This window comes from Populus euphratica, unplaced genomic scaffold, assembly GCF_000495115.2.
Source record: "Populus euphratica unplaced genomic scaffold, PopEup_1.0 scaffold14.1, whole genome shotgun sequence".
NCBI classification, from domain to species: Eukaryota; Viridiplantae; Streptophyta; class Magnoliopsida; order Malpighiales; family Salicaceae; genus Populus; species Populus euphratica.
In genome coordinates, this window is record NW_011499876.1 from 1,656,435 (window position 1) to 1,672,549 (window position 16,115).

The 16,115-nt window shown below is 36.9% G+C and overlaps 3 protein-coding genes across 3 annotated transcripts; 2 read left to right on the plus strand and 1 right to left on the minus strand.

The window, feature by feature from the left end:
* Positions 1–36: 36 nt before the first annotated feature.
* On the plus strand, positions 37–1,862 carry LOC105128485 (uncharacterized). Its single transcript, XM_011030188.1, has 3 exons — positions 37–372; positions 473–678; positions 1,367–1,862. Exons 1-3 carry the CDS (start codon positions 262–264, stop codon positions 1,599–1,601), a joined length of 552 nt encoding a protein of 183 aa, XP_011028490.1. The 5' UTR covers positions 37–261; the 3' UTR covers positions 1,602–1,862.
* A 277-nt stretch (positions 1,863–2,139) lies between these two features.
* LOC105128484 (decapping 5-like protein) lies at positions 2,140–5,843 on the minus strand. Its single transcript, XM_011030187.1, has 7 exons — positions 5,370–5,843; positions 4,783–4,883; positions 4,300–4,371; positions 3,405–4,211; positions 3,071–3,268; positions 2,826–2,933; positions 2,140–2,732 (listed from the first exon to the last, which is right to left on the minus strand). The coding sequence occupies exons 1-7, from the start codon at positions 5,515–5,517 to the stop codon at positions 2,592–2,594; spliced, it is 1,575 nt and encodes a 524-aa protein (XP_011028489.1). The 5' UTR covers positions 5,518–5,843; the 3' UTR covers positions 2,140–2,591.
* Positions 5,844–7,817: 1,974 nt separating this feature from the next.
* Positions 7,818–15,603, plus strand: LOC105128486 (Adaptin family protein). Its single transcript, XM_011030189.1, has 11 exons — positions 7,818–8,614; positions 8,988–9,173; positions 10,226–10,441; positions 10,543–10,653; positions 10,858–11,055; positions 11,153–11,284; positions 11,805–11,861; positions 11,968–12,084; positions 12,405–12,482; positions 12,840–12,983; positions 13,983–15,603. The coding sequence occupies exons 1-11, from the start codon at positions 8,012–8,014 to the stop codon at positions 15,081–15,083; spliced, it is 2,943 nt and encodes a 980-aa protein (XP_011028491.1). The 5' UTR covers positions 7,818–8,011; the 3' UTR covers positions 15,084–15,603.
* The last annotated feature ends 512 nt before the right edge of the window (positions 15,604–16,115 follow it).

Below are 16,115 nucleotides of genomic sequence, written 5' to 3' on the forward strand. Positions count from 1 at the left end.
ATATATATATATATATATATATATATTCCAAAACAGCCTAGATACAGTTAGGAATGGTATCTCTCCTTCAAAGCAATGAAAGAAGGCCTCAACTACTTCAAAGGAAAGATGATGACAAGGAGGAGGACCAACAGTATCAAGAGAACGCCACTCTCTCTTTCTATTCCTTGAGTAACCTCAAAGCATCCACTCCTCTTATTATTCTTCTTCTTCTTTTATACCAACCCTTTTTCCAAGAAAGATACACACTATTTCTCCACCATGGCTAGACATCAATATGGGTTCCCGCTAATTTTCTCCATCATCGTCTCCTTCTCCCTCTCCCTCGTCTCTTTTGTTTCTTGTATTCTTGCTGAGTCCAAGAAAGCCAAGGTACTTGATTTGTTTTCGCCTTTTGTTAAATGTATCTTTACTGTAAGGATTCAAGCCAATTCATTGATTTCCTAATTGTTTTGGGGTGTTTAATTTGCAGAAGGAGGATCTCAAATTGAGCAATAAACTGTGTGAATTGCCCCAAAGCCATGCATTTGGCTTTGGTATCGCAGCTCTGATATGGCTAGTCATCGCTCAAGGCATTGGGAACGTGATGATTTGCACTCTTTTTCGGCAGAGAGAGAACAGTAACAGCTCCAAGGCTAAGAAACCAAAGATTGCCACGGGACTCCTGGTTTTCTCCTGGTAGGTAATCAATCACATCTCGTGTGTATTTATAGATATACCTATTGTTGCCACTCGTCTTTCCACTGCTAAAACATACACATCCTAGCTCCTACAAAGATTATCTCAGTTGTCTAAATTAGGGAAAGGTTAAATGAATAACTAAGTTCGTAGATGGAGTGATAAGAATATTTCCAACTTACCACGTTACGGTTCCATTCTCATTCTTGGGTGACTTCAGCGATATTTTTTTTTCACATATATTTTTAAATTATATATAAAAAAAAAAAGTATTATTTTGATAGATCTATAAGCTAACAATACAAACAAATGGTTACAGGCACAAAAAAGCAATCAAGATCGATCAACAGTGATTTGACATTGACCTAATTTAGGAAATTACGGATTTAATTATGTAAGGTAAAGATACCCTTCTATCCTGTAAGGGAGAACTTCAATGAATCCAGATACTATAATAGAGCGCATGTCATTACATCCTAAAAGTTTGACAATTCATGGCTCATCTGAAGAATTAAGATAGCAACTAAACAGTGACAATGAAATGACATTTTTTAAGGGAAAAAAGACAAATAAGAGTAACGTGGGGCACTGTGGTAGTGATCTCAGTTGTTAGGATATTTGAGCCTCTAAAGAACATGGACAGCTGGTGATGCCAGAGTTTTAATTAATAATAGAATGGATTTGGCAGGATCAGCTTTGGAATTGCAGTTATTTTACTGAGCACAGCCACAAGCATGAGCAGGAGGCAAGCCTATGGGAAAGGATGGTTGGATCATGAATGCTATGTGGTCAGAGATGGAGTGTTTATTGGCTCAGGGGTCCTAATCTTGGTTACCACAGCCACCTTACTTGGCTCAGCAATCTTTACACTTAGACAGGCAGAAGCAGAACAAGGTAGAAAAATGCATGCACAAGTTGGATAAAAAACACACTCAAAAAGGAAATACACATCAACAACCAAAAAAACACACACACACAGGCACTGATATCTGTGTACAAGAAGAGATGGAGGCAATCTCCCCATACGCATGCCAATAAGTGGGAACAACTCCACCATGTAACAGGTATAGAAGCCCAAAAAAACAAAAGTGCAAAGTGGCTGAGAGAAGGGGATTGCCATTCTTTTGTGTGGTTGGGACGAGATGAGGAAAAGAATAAAGGCATGCTGCAAAGGCTTCAAGTCCCTTTCTATTTCTCAAAAGCAATAATTTTCAACAAAACGATTGAGACAGTTCCTTGCAATTTGTTTTCCTAGCAAATATTTTTTACTTGTCAGAACAAGTCAGCTAAGCTGTTGAGGAAACACAAAATGCAAGCTAATCCAAATCGAGGGGGGTAAACTGAGGTTTTTGAGAGGGGAAATCCCAGTGATGTGAATAGCAAATTGTAGCTTTAGCTCATAAAAAAATCTATATAACATCCTACATATCAAGCATAACCATTTCACAGATTACATTTCTGTGGACATGCAAATGGATCTAATGTTGCTCACCAGAATATGGTTTACAATTTAATGCCTGCCTTCATACCAGGAAAGCCTGTCTGCGATTACAATGAAGATGATGGGTAAAATGGATCTGTCAGCATTGACAAACACAACTGATCTAATTAGAAAAGAAAACACAAGAACAGTAGGCTCCTAAACATCTAATTCGAACATCTAAGATCAACGCTGCTTATGGTAGTAAAAGTGAAAGGCTGGCTCATCGGCTAAAAAAAAAAACAAAAGCATGAACTAGCCATCAGTGTTCATTCCTGCAGTTCCTAGTTGACAACTCAACTGCATATTCTAAGAGAAAGGTCCCCCCATGGTCCCATATCCTTTACCATAACTCGTAGATGTAGAACATTGGAAAAGAGATTTAATATACAGAAGCAGATGGATAGCTGGAGACTAATGGGATCAGATGGCATCAGAATCCAATGTACCCACGGCCCCTCCCACGATAACCATATCCCCTTCCCCGACCACGTGAGGTGTGATAGGTATCACCACGTCCAGAACCGATGCCTCCATAACCCAAATTAGGTCTGAGATGCAAGTTGCCAAAAGTCTGATAAAAGAAAGTAATGTCAGAATATCAATAAATCATCCAATCTTAAGTGAATTATTAGCACAAATTAATAATCATTTCCTGTAAGCAAACCTCAGTATCCAGCTTCATTCGCTCAGAGAAACAGTTCTGCCCATTCCACCGCTGATTGCGGATGTTGCAAGAAATTGTATCAAAGAATTCATCCTTCTTGTAGGCAGGCTGAATAGAGAATCAATAATGGTTTTAGCATTGCGAATGGAGGTAAATAATTTATAAATCTTCAACTGCTGGGAGATAGTAATTTAAAGTTTCATCAATGTGTCTTAACTAATGAATGAAAAAACTCAAAGACCTACCTTAGGATCGAGATTAAGAACCACAACAGGGGCCTCTTTGTCCACCATGCTTTGATCAGTTGAATTATCCTCCATGCCTTCAGTTTTCTCTCTTTGCTTTGCCTTTCCAAGATAACCCCAAACCTCATCTTTTTTAAACTTATCATTCATGGCTTCAAAATCGAATTCTTCAGTGAATTTTGAGGTCAAGTATTTATGCTGCGGTAAAAGTCAACAAAAAGACAGCAGGAAATCACCTTCAGAACTGTTATGTATACATATATGTTTGCAAGAGAGGCAATACATGTAAAAAAGTTCTATAGAACTTTAACAGAAAGAGTGAAAGAGGTTCAACCTGTTGTACAGAACCTGGCAAAGGTAATAACGGTGGTTGTGATGCTGGAGTAGAAAGCAAGGGTGGAGAAGTAGATGATAAAGGAGTCAGAGCAGCTACACCTTTCTGGTCAGGGTACAGCTTCTGTGGGGAAGAAAGCACGAGTGACCTAGACTGTAAGAAGTGATGAGGACTTAAAAGAGATGGAAGTGGTGTTAACACAGATCTAGAAGTAGAACCAACATAGGATGGCATGAGGTAAGGCAAAGATTGGGCAGGACGCATAGCCATGGGGTCTGCAACAGCTAGAGTTTCAGTTGCTTTGATGTCTTGACTAGACATGGGAATCGAAGACATGGTTAATCTATTAGCAGGAAGAGATGAAGCATGAGGTGGAACAGATGTCTTCAGAGATAAGAAGGATGATGTGTCAGGAGAAGTCGGATACTGTACCGGTGAAAGGGAAGATAAAAAAATTGGATTAAATGGATTGGTTGCAACAGTTGATTCAGGAGTAATACATTCTGAAGGACTTTTCAATCCCATAGCTGGAGGTTCCTGCAATCCAAGAGCCTGCATATGATTCTGAACTATTAAGGGAGATGAAACCATAGACTGCTGGGAAGATATTCCATGGTATCCTTGTGAATGCTTTGGAATGGAAAGAGATGAACCAGCATTTTGAGTTGCCTGGGAAAGATTTGTTAAGCCAACATGGTTTACAGGCTGAAACAAAGGCAATGCACCAGAATAGGCTCTGGTCGTCAAAGCAGGCGTATGCTGTGCCTGAACACCAGCTGCAGTTGAAGAACTTAAAGCAGAATGGTTCTACAGAACACAGGAATAGAAGAATGAATAAGAATAGACTGAGTTTCATAATTTTCATAATTCTTCAATATAAGCCAAATGTCAAAACCTGGATGATAGCAGGGTCATTGTAAACCTGTTCCTCTGTTTGGTCAGGTGGTGGGGACTGCACTTGCAAATCCTGATAATAGCAGTAATTAATTGCAGCAAGCACATTTACATGCACAACACAAAACAGTGTTCCTACACTTAGCACAAGAAACAGAAACTCTATGTGTGATAGCATCGCTTTGAAATATCAAAATTCTTAGAAACACTTAGATGGCTACTTCGTGAGTATGAAAAGCATCGTTATCTATAAATCATACAACAAATAAAGGAGAGAAAAGCTGAAATCTAACATCTTCTGTTCCGAACAGGGATACATATGAGAATTCATGATGCTAATCAGTTGCTCAAATTCCATATAAAATAATTGAATAAAGAAACCATTCAATTCTTAAAGCGCAGAAGTAAAAACATGAAGCTACGACAAAAAGGCCACCGGAAAAAAAAAATCCATACGAGAGGCAGATAATTATCCCCGGCTTACCTTAATATCACTTCCACGAAATAGAATATATTCATACACCTTATCACTAGGGGCAATTTGTGGTCCATCCTTCTTACGACCCTCTGTTCCGTAAGACCTCACTGCAGCATAATTTATAAGGCAACATTATGCAAATAAATAAATATGTCCAGATATTGCATCAAAACAAAGAAAAATGTACATCTCCCGTATCAAACGATAGAACACAGTAATTTATCTACATTAATATTATCCAACCACAAATCACAACACACTAGGAGCAAATGAATACGCGTTGTATTACCAGAAATGAATGCAGAAAACTTATTTTCAATATTCACACAATAAATTAAATTAATTAAAAAAACATAAAAAAAATAATTAAAACTCTCAGAACTGATATTTACAACAAAATTATCCATGAAAATCACTAAAAAAGAGAGTAGTGTGCAGCATAACAAAATTCATCACTCTCAAAAATTACTCGGAAACCACATATATCCAGATTATCATTATTATTAGTTATTCGTGTAATTTGCTTTCAAGTACAGATTCATCGTGATTAATAAGAAAACGTAGGGAGACAACAGAAGAATATAAAAGCGCACCGTTTTTTAGGCCAATGGTGGCGTCTTGTGGATTGATGTGATAAAGAACACCTTCGTAGCGAATCTCGTACTTAGAGGTGATGCTAATCAGGCTTCCTATGTACGATTCTCCAGCATTTGAAGACGACGAAGAAGAGGACGACGCCATTTATCTTCCTAGGGTTCTCTTCTCTCTGTGACTGATCGGTTTGAGGCGGTTTTTCCTTCTCTTTTTTTTTTTTCGGGGAAATGAAATTGAGAGAGTTAAGCGGGGAATGGCGGAATTTATGAATGTGAGGGAGGGAGGGAGCGATGGAGGGCTGAGGATTATTCATAATGAGCCGGCCCATAGTACTGTTTCTAAGCCCAGAAATTCAAGGGGATGGCTCGTTTTTTGTTTTTTATGGGGTAAACTGTATTTGTACCCTTATAACGTTATCGGTGCTCCGCTTTTATCCTTGTACTTTTCTATTTTCTAATGTTACCCCTACGTTATTTGGAAAGTTCGAATTTTACTCTTTAACGCTGATTTGTTAATGTTTACTGAAGCTAGTTTTTTTTCATACTTTTACTCTTTTTTTTATCACTTTTCTCTCACTTTTCCTCCTCGCGTCTTATTATTAGCTATAATATGTTACAAAAACCCATTAAAAAATAAAAACTAAGTTTAAAGAATAGAGTATAGATTTGTTTTCAAATCTTGGAGTTAATATTCAAATGAATTTTATTAAATTCTTTTGAATGTATCGGTTCTATATGAGAGATATACCTTAATTTTGCTCAACAAGAAATTTAGTTTATTCGATAATAATTTTGCCGTCGAATAAAAAAAAAGTGTGGATAATTTTATTATCATTGGTAATTAGTCAGAATTTGATTGTCTGTCAATTTGATTTATATACAGAGTAGATTATAAATTAATCCCTAGAAAAATAAATTAATTGGAGACTAATTCCTTTTATCTTTGATCACACAAAATTTAATATTATTTTATTACACTAGATTTAATATTATTTTATTTCAAAGAATGCCTTTTTCTCAATCTCTACATAATATTTTTATTATTATTTTGCTATTGAAAGAATAAAATAAATAGAAAAAGGAATGACAAGTGAATAAAATAAATAGTTTTTAAAAGAAAAAATGACCTCAACCTCCTTTAGCTTAGTTTATTTATAAAAAAAAAAAAAACTCTACCTTCATATTTTTCACAATTACAAAGTTTATAAGTTACATGGCACTTTATATGCTCTAAAAAATCACCAAAACAATTCAAAATATTTACAAGATTTTCATTATATTCTAATTAACAACTCTTGTATTAAATATTATAATTTCACTGTTAATAAAAAAATACTTCTAACCATGAAAATTCCACTAGTTTCTGAAGAAGACTCAACTACAAAATCACAAAATATACATAAATATTATAGCTGATTCTCAAGGAAACCACAATTTTGGGTTTTCACGATTCGCTTCCTCACTCAATCTCAAAACTTTCACCCGCCAAAAATAGCAAAACTCATAATTTTCCTTTGGGTTCTATCACATTTTCTCACCAGCAAAACAAAAAAATAAAACACATAATTTATATGTTGAGTAGAACCCATGCAATTGAATGGGTTTGTTTTTGTCTATCTTGTGTTTTCTAGTAAGAGTTTCATAATCCCAGGTGAAGAAAGAGACGCAAAAAAACGAAAGAAGGAAAGCTAAGTGTTTGCTAATTTTAAGTTATACCTGGTAGATCTATCCCAACAGTAGATGAGTTCTATTCAACAAATTTATCCTTCACAAAAAAAAAAAAAAAAAAAAAGACATCGCGATACCAAGCAATGTAACATGGATTTTACTCAACAAATAAATTCTGCAAGTTTGATGCCACGGGAACTGCAAAGAAAATATAACATAGGTTCTACTCAATCAAAAAATTATTTTTTATTTTATTTTAATATTTTTAAATATTTTAATATGCTGATATTAAAAATAATTTTTTAAAAATAAAAGAATTAATATGTAAATGTTTTTTGAAATTTCAAAAATCTCAGATCTGTTTATCAATGTAACTACAAATTAGTTAAGAATAACAAGGGCTGCAGTTATAGGATCCAAGATTCGATTTTTATTTGGGTTAAATAAAGTTAGGTTTTGATTTTGTTCAAGAAAAAGAGGGAAATTGTGAATGAAGAAAGATAATTGTTTTTAGGAGTCTTCAGGATATTATATATAATTGTTAGGTGTTCTCAGAATATTATATATAATTGTAGTTTGGTCTTTTATTTAAATTGAAAAACTATAGTTTTAGAAAAAATAGAAGCAAAATGAAAAGTGATTAAACTATAAGAGGGTGGGTAATCTTTCCTGTTTTAAAACTCAAGGACTAAGTAACTTGTTCCTCAAAACTAGAGGGCCTTATTTGTAATTTAGTCCCTCCGAGCCTCGGACGACGACACCTCTATCGAATTAGGAATTACTCACAGTCGTTATTTCTTCGTCCCCACTCTCTGCTCACCAACACACAAAAAAAAACAAAAAAACTCGATCTTCACGTTTTAGATCTCATCAAAAAATATCAAGCTCTCTCTTAATCTCACTTTCAAGCTCCTCCTCCTCCTCCTCCTCCTCTTCTTCTTCTTCTACACGCAAAAAGAAATTAGGGAAACTGGATGGAGCAACTAAAAACAATAGGAAGGGAGCTGGCGATGGGGTCTCAGGGAGGATTTGGCCAATCCAAAGAATTCCTCGATCTCGTCAAATCAATCGGCGAGGCTCGATCTAAGGCCGAAGAAGATCGAATTGTCCTTCGGGAGATCGAATCTCTCAAACGACGCATCGTTGAACCCGGCATCCCTAAGCGCAAGATGAAGGAGTACATAATCCGTTTAGTCTACGTCGAGATGCTCGGCCACGACGCGTCGTTCGGATACATCCACGCCGTTAAAATGACTCATGACGACAATTTGGTCCTCAAACGGACTGGTTACTTGGCCGTCACTTTGTTCTTGAACGAAGATCATGATCTTATTATCTTGATTGTCAATACGATACAGAAGGACTTGAAATCGGACAATTATTTGGTTGTTTGTGCTGCCTTGAATGCCGTTTGTAAGTTGATCAATGAGGAGACCATACCTGCTGTGTTGCCGCAAGTGGTTGAGTTGTTAGGGCATTCTAAGGAGGCTGTTAGGAAGAAGGCCATTATGGCTCTTCATCGCTTCTATCATAAGTCTCCGTCCTCTGTTTCACATCTCCTTTCCAATTTCCGCAAGGTATGTATTCGAGGAAATTCGAAAGCAGAATTTAATTTTTTTTCCCGTGTTTAATAACAATTTGTTGCTGTTGAAACGTTGTTATTGATGGCTTAGTTGTGGCAATCACAATATTTACCAGCACTATAAAACAGATTAACCCTTTTGTTTCTGGGTATCACTGTAGCTTATGACGCGTGTTTCTGAGATATAAATAAGCATTGCTGAAGGAGAGTTTATGCTGTAAACTCAATAAGAGTTGTTAAGTTGCATTAGTTCATCGGAGTTTATGCTGTAAACTCAATAAGAGTTGTCAAGTTGCTTGAATTCATCGGAGTTATACATAACAAGATGACAGTGAAAGATTATCATAATGCGGCTTCTTTTGTTGCAGAAGCTCTGCGATAGTGATCCTGGCGTAATGGGTGCAACACTTTGCCCACTTTTTGATCTTATAACAATAGATGCGAATTCTTATAAGGATTTAGTGGTCAGCTTTGTCAGCATTCTTAAACAAGTAGCTGAACGCAGATTGCCAAAGGTTTATGACTATCATCAGTTGCCAGCTCCGTTCATTCAGGTGCTTTGCATTATATTCTTTTGTTCCTGTTAAACTTCCTTTTTTGTGGTGTCGGTGGAGATGGGAGAGGGGGGGTTAAATTTTGGTGATTGTGTATTTTTTTGGTTGGATTATGAACATTTCATACTACAGCTCTTGGGGTAAATATGAACTGGCTTTTGTACAAGCTGTTTTTTTATTAAGACAAGCCTTGAATAGAATCATGCCATTTATTTCAGTTCTAATAAGTATTTAAAAAAGATATAATATGAAGGGCATTTTCTTATTGTCATTGTTTTCTCACATTTTGCAGACCCTAACTTTGTTTTTTGTTGAAAGCACCTGCAAATTTAAGTTTGCATAATGAATCGACGCATGCAGATTTAGTGGTTTCACTGAGCCTTTTTCTTGTGATGTGTGTCTGGCATGTGCTGCAATAGAACCATTTATTTCTACATTACCCTATAGCCTAAGACATGTTGCATGGGTTGTTTGATTTCTTTGGGGACTTTGATGTGGTGCTTGGTATGGTGAAGGACCTGCTAAACACATGCTTTGTGTGGGTTCTGTGTTGGAAGATTGTAAATTTTGTATGGCTGTGCCATCTTTAACTGTTATCTGGTCCACTGGATGGAGTGTAATTGCAGAATCTTTTAGAATCAGTATACCAAGAGTCTGCATGCATGTGAGTCTTTTTTGTGGGATACAACTCTTCTATTCAGTCTACTCATGCCATATGATTCGAAAGGATGTGCAATAATGGTCACTGATCCACCCCTCCTCTAACATGCACACTGCTGGCACCTTGTTTGTTTTGTCTTGCATTGTGGAATTACATCACGTGAGCATGTGAATCTATGATTTTATGCACCTTGGTTTGGTCTCAATATCATGTAGTGTGCAATGTCTCTTCTCCATACCTAAACAAATAGTTGTGTTAAAACTAATGGAGCTTGCTAGCCTGGAGTGAGAATCAGATACTTTGTTAAAATGTTGTTGATTTGTTTGTCCTTTTTTTTTTGTAATATTTATTTAGGTCATGGTTCATTTACATCATATTTTAACTCTTGCAGATCAGGTTGCTGAAAATTCTAGCCTTGCTAGGAAGTGGTGACAAGCAAGCGAGCGAGCACATGTATACTGTTGTGGGTGACATATTCGGGAAGTGTGACTCATCAAGTAATATAGGAAATGCTGTCCTTTATGAGTGTATATGTTGTGTTTCATCAATACATCCCAATCCTAAGCTATTAGAAGCTGCTGCCGATGTAATAGCAAGATTTTTGAAGGTTTGCCTCCTGCAGCTTGTGCATTGCTTTTGAAATGGATTGTTGAATCATTTTTTTGATATTGCGTTGTTCACATCAAAACATTGTTATCTTGTTGGCAGAGTGACAGTCACAATCTGAAATATATGGGCATTGATGCCCTTGGTCGATTGATAAAACTAAGTCCAGAGATTGCTGAACAACACCAATTGGCTGTGATAGATTGCTTAGAGGTGAGATTTCTACCATTAAGTGCCTGTGATACAAATCATTTTGATGGGGTCCGTCGAGCAATTGGATTTGCTCCATGGCTTATGCTCTACCCAGTCATCCTCACTGTCTATGCTTACTCTGTTGTTTCAAATTTTTGGCTTTCAAATTAGATGTCTTTTCATGGCTGCTTATAGAGCAGCGCTCAATGTTGGTGCATGACACAGGATCCAGATGATACTTTGAAGAGAAAAACGTTTGAGCTCCTGTATAAAATGACTAAATCCTCTAACGTGGAAGTGATTGTTGACCGCATGATTGATTACATGATTAGCATTAATGACAATCATTACAAGACTGAAATAGCATCTAGATGTGTTGAACTTGCTGAGCAATTTGCACCTAGCAACCACTGGTTTATTCAGGTACACATCATCTTGTGTTTACCCAAAATTGATTGTCTATTTGAGATTTTTGTTTCAATATGAACTATTAAGCTACCCTGATGCGTTTATTCCACAGACCATGAATAAAGTCTTTGAGCATGCGGGAGATCTGGTCAATATTAAGGTGGCACATAACTTGATGCGCCTGATTGCTGAGGGATTTGGGGAGGATGATGATACTGCAGATAGCCAGCTGAGATCATCTGCTGTATGTTGTTTTAGCATTTGTACCTGGTCGTCAATTATGTGTGTGCACTACTTTTTTTTTTAATATTATTATTTTAGGTGCATTGATGAAGCATCATCAACAGCTACAAACATCATAAAGGACAATGCAAAAGCACATCATATAATTTATTAAATAGAAGTACGAGTGAAGAATCATGAAGACTGGGACCCATATCAATGGTTAATACCAAATTGTATGTGATATAACACTGATTTCAAAATCATTTTTTGGAATTTTGATCACCATGATACATCATGTTACTCCTAACTTGAGGGGAGCCAAATCCAAAAGAGAGTTGCTAGTTTGTTGGTCATGCAAAGATCCAAGTTCTAAATCTTTTCCAGTTTTTTAATGTAGAAACTTGTTGGGTGGGAAATAGTGATATACAGTGGAAATCATTCCTGGATATATGCATAGATATAGCACTCTTATCTCATATAGCTGTCCTTTTCTTGATGTTCTTTGATTATTTATTAGAAATTTTTTTGACGTGATGCAGGTTGAGTCATATTTGCATATTATTGGGGAGCCGAAGCTTCCATCTGTGTTTCTTCAAGTATGTTCTGTGCAGCTATGATTTATCTTCTCTTTAAATATGTATTGCATATCAGTGCTGCTCTGAGACATCCTCCTCCTATTACTACCATGGGTTATGATAACAGGTCATTTGTTGGGTCTTGGGGGAATATGGAACTGCTGATGGAAAGTTCTCTGCTTCGTATGTCACTGGAAAGTTATGCGATGTGGCAGAGTCATATTCAAGTGATGAAACTGTCAAGGTATCCCTTGCATTTCAAGACATCTTAATTCTTTTTTCTGGGATCTCTACGACATCTTTTCTTCTTCTTCTAATTGATTTTATGTTGGTTAAACTACTTATCATTGGTATTTTAGGCCATCAGTTCCTTGTCCCTTCTAATCGCATGATTTATGTTGCATTACTATAGCTTATGCCTGAGTTTTTTACATGATAGTTGAGATGCTAGATTGGGCTATTTTTGAAGCTATTGTTGATATATTGTATCAAAAAGCTGAGTTCTTGCCTCAGTTGAGGTGCATTTATTTTGAAATGGGAATGACTCTTATCTAAATTTTGAAGGCGTATGCGGTTACAGCTCTCATGAAAATATATGCATTTGAAATAGCTGCTGGGAGAAAATTGGATATGCTACCTGAGGTAAGTATTTTAAACCCTCAAGTGCAAAGTTCTCCCTTCTATCCAAATTGATTTCTGTATATTTAATTTCTGTTTCTGGATTATAGTTGAAGAACTCTTCCTAAATGTAAAATGCAATTTATATATTGTAACTTTTGATATATTTTAGTCATGTATGTGGTATCTATATTGCAACTTTTGATTTATTTTAGCAATTTCGACGTGGTTCAGGCATGCATTAGTCCTTGAGAACTTGAATTTTCTCTTATACTCAGCCTTCCCTCCACCAGAATTCTGTCATATTGTCTAGCTAGCTTATATCCTGAATCATTTGAGAAGGATTTGTATTTTGGTAAATCTCACTTTCTTTTGTTGCAGTGTCAATCTCTGATTGAGGAATTATCAGCTTCCCACTCAACAGACTTGCAGCAGCGTGCGTATGAACTCCAAGCAGTCATTGGCTTAGATGTGAGAGCAATTGGATCTATTATGCCATCAGATGCAAGCTGTGAAGACATTGAGGTCATTTTATTCTACTCTTAATATTCATTTAACTTTCTTTAAAGGGTCAAAATGCATGTCCTTGGTTTAGAAGATGTATTAATTCCATATTTCCCAGCCCAAGTATCTGCTTGCTATTATTCAGTGTTTTTTAATAAAAAATTTCTGTTTCTAAGACACATGCAACACTATCATCTGGCTTATTTGGAGCATTTTTTTGTAGTCAGTTCCAAACTATTAAGAGTGATGGATATCATGATTTCTGATGGACTTCTATACCTTTATAGATGCAATTTCTTTGCAATTTTTGTTGAACGAAAAATAAGTTGTTTGAGACTTGGAACCATCAACTATCTTCTATTCACTTTAACTTATTTTGTCGATTCTCTATGTTTCCCTTTTGTGCTCGGCTTCAAACCTGTGATTTAGTGCCCATTAGAGTGCGTTTGTTTTTTAGGTAGCTTTTGTGGTTGTGGTTTAAAAAAGTAAGTTTACAAAAAGTGTGGTTAGGTGTGGTTAGTTGGATTTAGATACGTGTTTGATAAAAATTATTTTTTGAGGTTTATGTGCAGCAAAAAACATGTATAAAATGTTTGGTTATGGTTGTTTTTCAAAAGTGCTTTTTACTTGGAAATACATCAAAATAATTTTATTTTATTTTAAAAAAATTATTTTTGATATCAGCATATTAAAATAATCTGAAAATACAAAAAAATAATTAATTTGAAGTAAAGAAAAAAATTTAAAAAAAATCAAATTTTCAAAAAAGTGTTTTTGAAATGCAAAAACAAATAGAGTTTTACGAAACTCAGTTAAAGAAGTATGCTAAAACTGCTTCACAAAAATTGCGTTTCCAACTCAATTTTTTAGCGGGCCTCATAGTATAAAACACAGTTTCGTGTATTACTAAATACCTAACTATGTTTTTTGCACCGCAAACGCATAAGCAGGTGCAAAACAAACGGACCTGAAAATGGTGCCCTGCTAGATTAGTGACATCTACTATTTTTTTCATTGCAGGTTGACAAGTGTCTTTCTTTTCTTAATGGTTACGTTCAGCAATCACTAGAGAAAGGGGCTCAGCCCTATATTCCAGAGAATGAACGTTCTGGAATGGTAAATATCAGCAACTTCAGAAACCAAGACCAACTTGAAGTTGCATCTCATGGTCTTAGGTTTGAGGCTTATGAACTTCCAAAGCCCTCAGTGCAGTCATGGACTCCACCTATGTCAGTGGCATCGTCAACCGAACTTGTCCCCATTCCTGAGCCATCTTATTATAGAGAGACCACACAAACAGCATCAGTGCCATCTTCATCTGATACAGGGCCATCAGGACTCAAGCTGCGACTTGATGGGGTTCAAAAGAAGTGGGGCAGGCCAACTTATTCCTCTTCTTCACCTTCTACTTCAAATTCTTCTTCACTGAAAGCAGTGAATGGAGTCACACAAGTAGATGGGGTGAGCACCGTAAATTCAAGAACACATGAACCTTCATATGATTCAAGGAGGCCACAAGTTGAAATCTCTGAAGAAAAACAGAAGCTTGCTGCATCATTATTTGGGGGTTCATCAAAAACTGAGAGGAGATTGTCTACAGGCCATAAGGCTGCAAAGGCAAGCAGCCACGCTGCTGAAAAGCTCCACACTCCAAAGTCTACAGCTATCTCTAGCGCTGACAATGCAGTGGAAAAACCAAATCTTGTTCAGCCACCTCCAGATTTGCTTGACTTGGGCGAACCAATTGTTACAAGTAGTGCTCCATCAGTAGATCCATTCAGGCAACTGGAAGGGTTGCTGGACTCAACCCAAGTTCCTGGTACATTGGGGGGTACCAAAGCACCTGATTTTATGGCATTATATGCAGAGACACCTGCAAGCGGGCAGAGTGCTGGTGTTTCTTATCCCTTATCATTGATTAGGGATGAAATCAATTTAGTACCTGGGTTGTCAAATGCAAGTAGCAATACTGTTCATGTTGGAGCTACAGCTGCGAGCCCCTCGCAAATGAGCAAAGGTCCGAATGTCAAGGATGCCTTAGAAAAGGATGCACTTGTAAGGCAGATGGGTGTGACACCATCAGGTCAAAATCCCAACTTATTCAAGGATTTGTTCGGCTAGAATTTGACATGCACTTGCGAGTTTAAAATCTTTAATCTTGAGATCAGTTGCCATGTTATTTCCACATGGTTATTGCAAAGACTGCTGGCCGGCTTGATGATTTCACTTTTAACTTGGAATGGAGTCAGTGGCCTCCTGGAGTCCTGTTAAAAACCAGGTACAGGTTTCAATTTGTTGTACGGCCTAAGTATGTTGTTGAATCTTTTTTAGTAGCAGGAACAGAGCTGGGGGTACACAGGGTATTTATTATTCCCTTTTGAGTGGTGAATCGGTGAAGAGCTTCTTTTTAGCGCCTCTGGGTGGACGGATGGATCGTGCAATCCATGTTTGACTGCTTCTGCGTCAGATGAGTTTTGAGTGAGTCAAAACCTGTTATAATAATGCTGCAACAATAAGTTCTATGTATGGTTTCTGTCCTTTTTTATTCATTTTTTCTATACCAATTTCCAACTCCCATCTTGTTTGCCTAGCGGACAGTTATGCTCCAAGCATGGCGAGGTTCTCCCTCTCTCTTATCGTATCGTTAGTGGGTTTTTTCTAGCCTCCTTCGATTTGAAGCTGTGGTGATTTCGGTTGGGTTCGCACGGCCCATCATGATTTCAACAACTCAGTCCCCACCATTAGCTTCTGTTAAAATCCAACTCAGTAAAATACTTGGCTTCCATATGAAGGGTGGTGACCTTTGTTTTTGTGTGGGCCGGATTATAAAAATCCAGAAAATTGTCAAGTTAGGGTTTAAAGATAACGATAAAAGGTGCGGTTTGATAAAAATGCTAGCAAATTGTGAAAATTGGGCTCGAAAATTCACACGGGCCAGGATCTTGATGGAAAGGAGGAGTAGGAAGTGAATGTCATCCATCGTGGAAGCAACCATGGAGCCAAGATATCCAAGAATCGAAGTGGATTTAGCTTGGTAGACATGGTTTCTCTGTTTTGGTTTCAGTTTCTTCACTTGATCTTGTCGCCATGCTTTGTTTCATTATGGGTGTTTGTTTAATTGGGTTTCTACGTACGTCGTGGTAAAAAACTAGG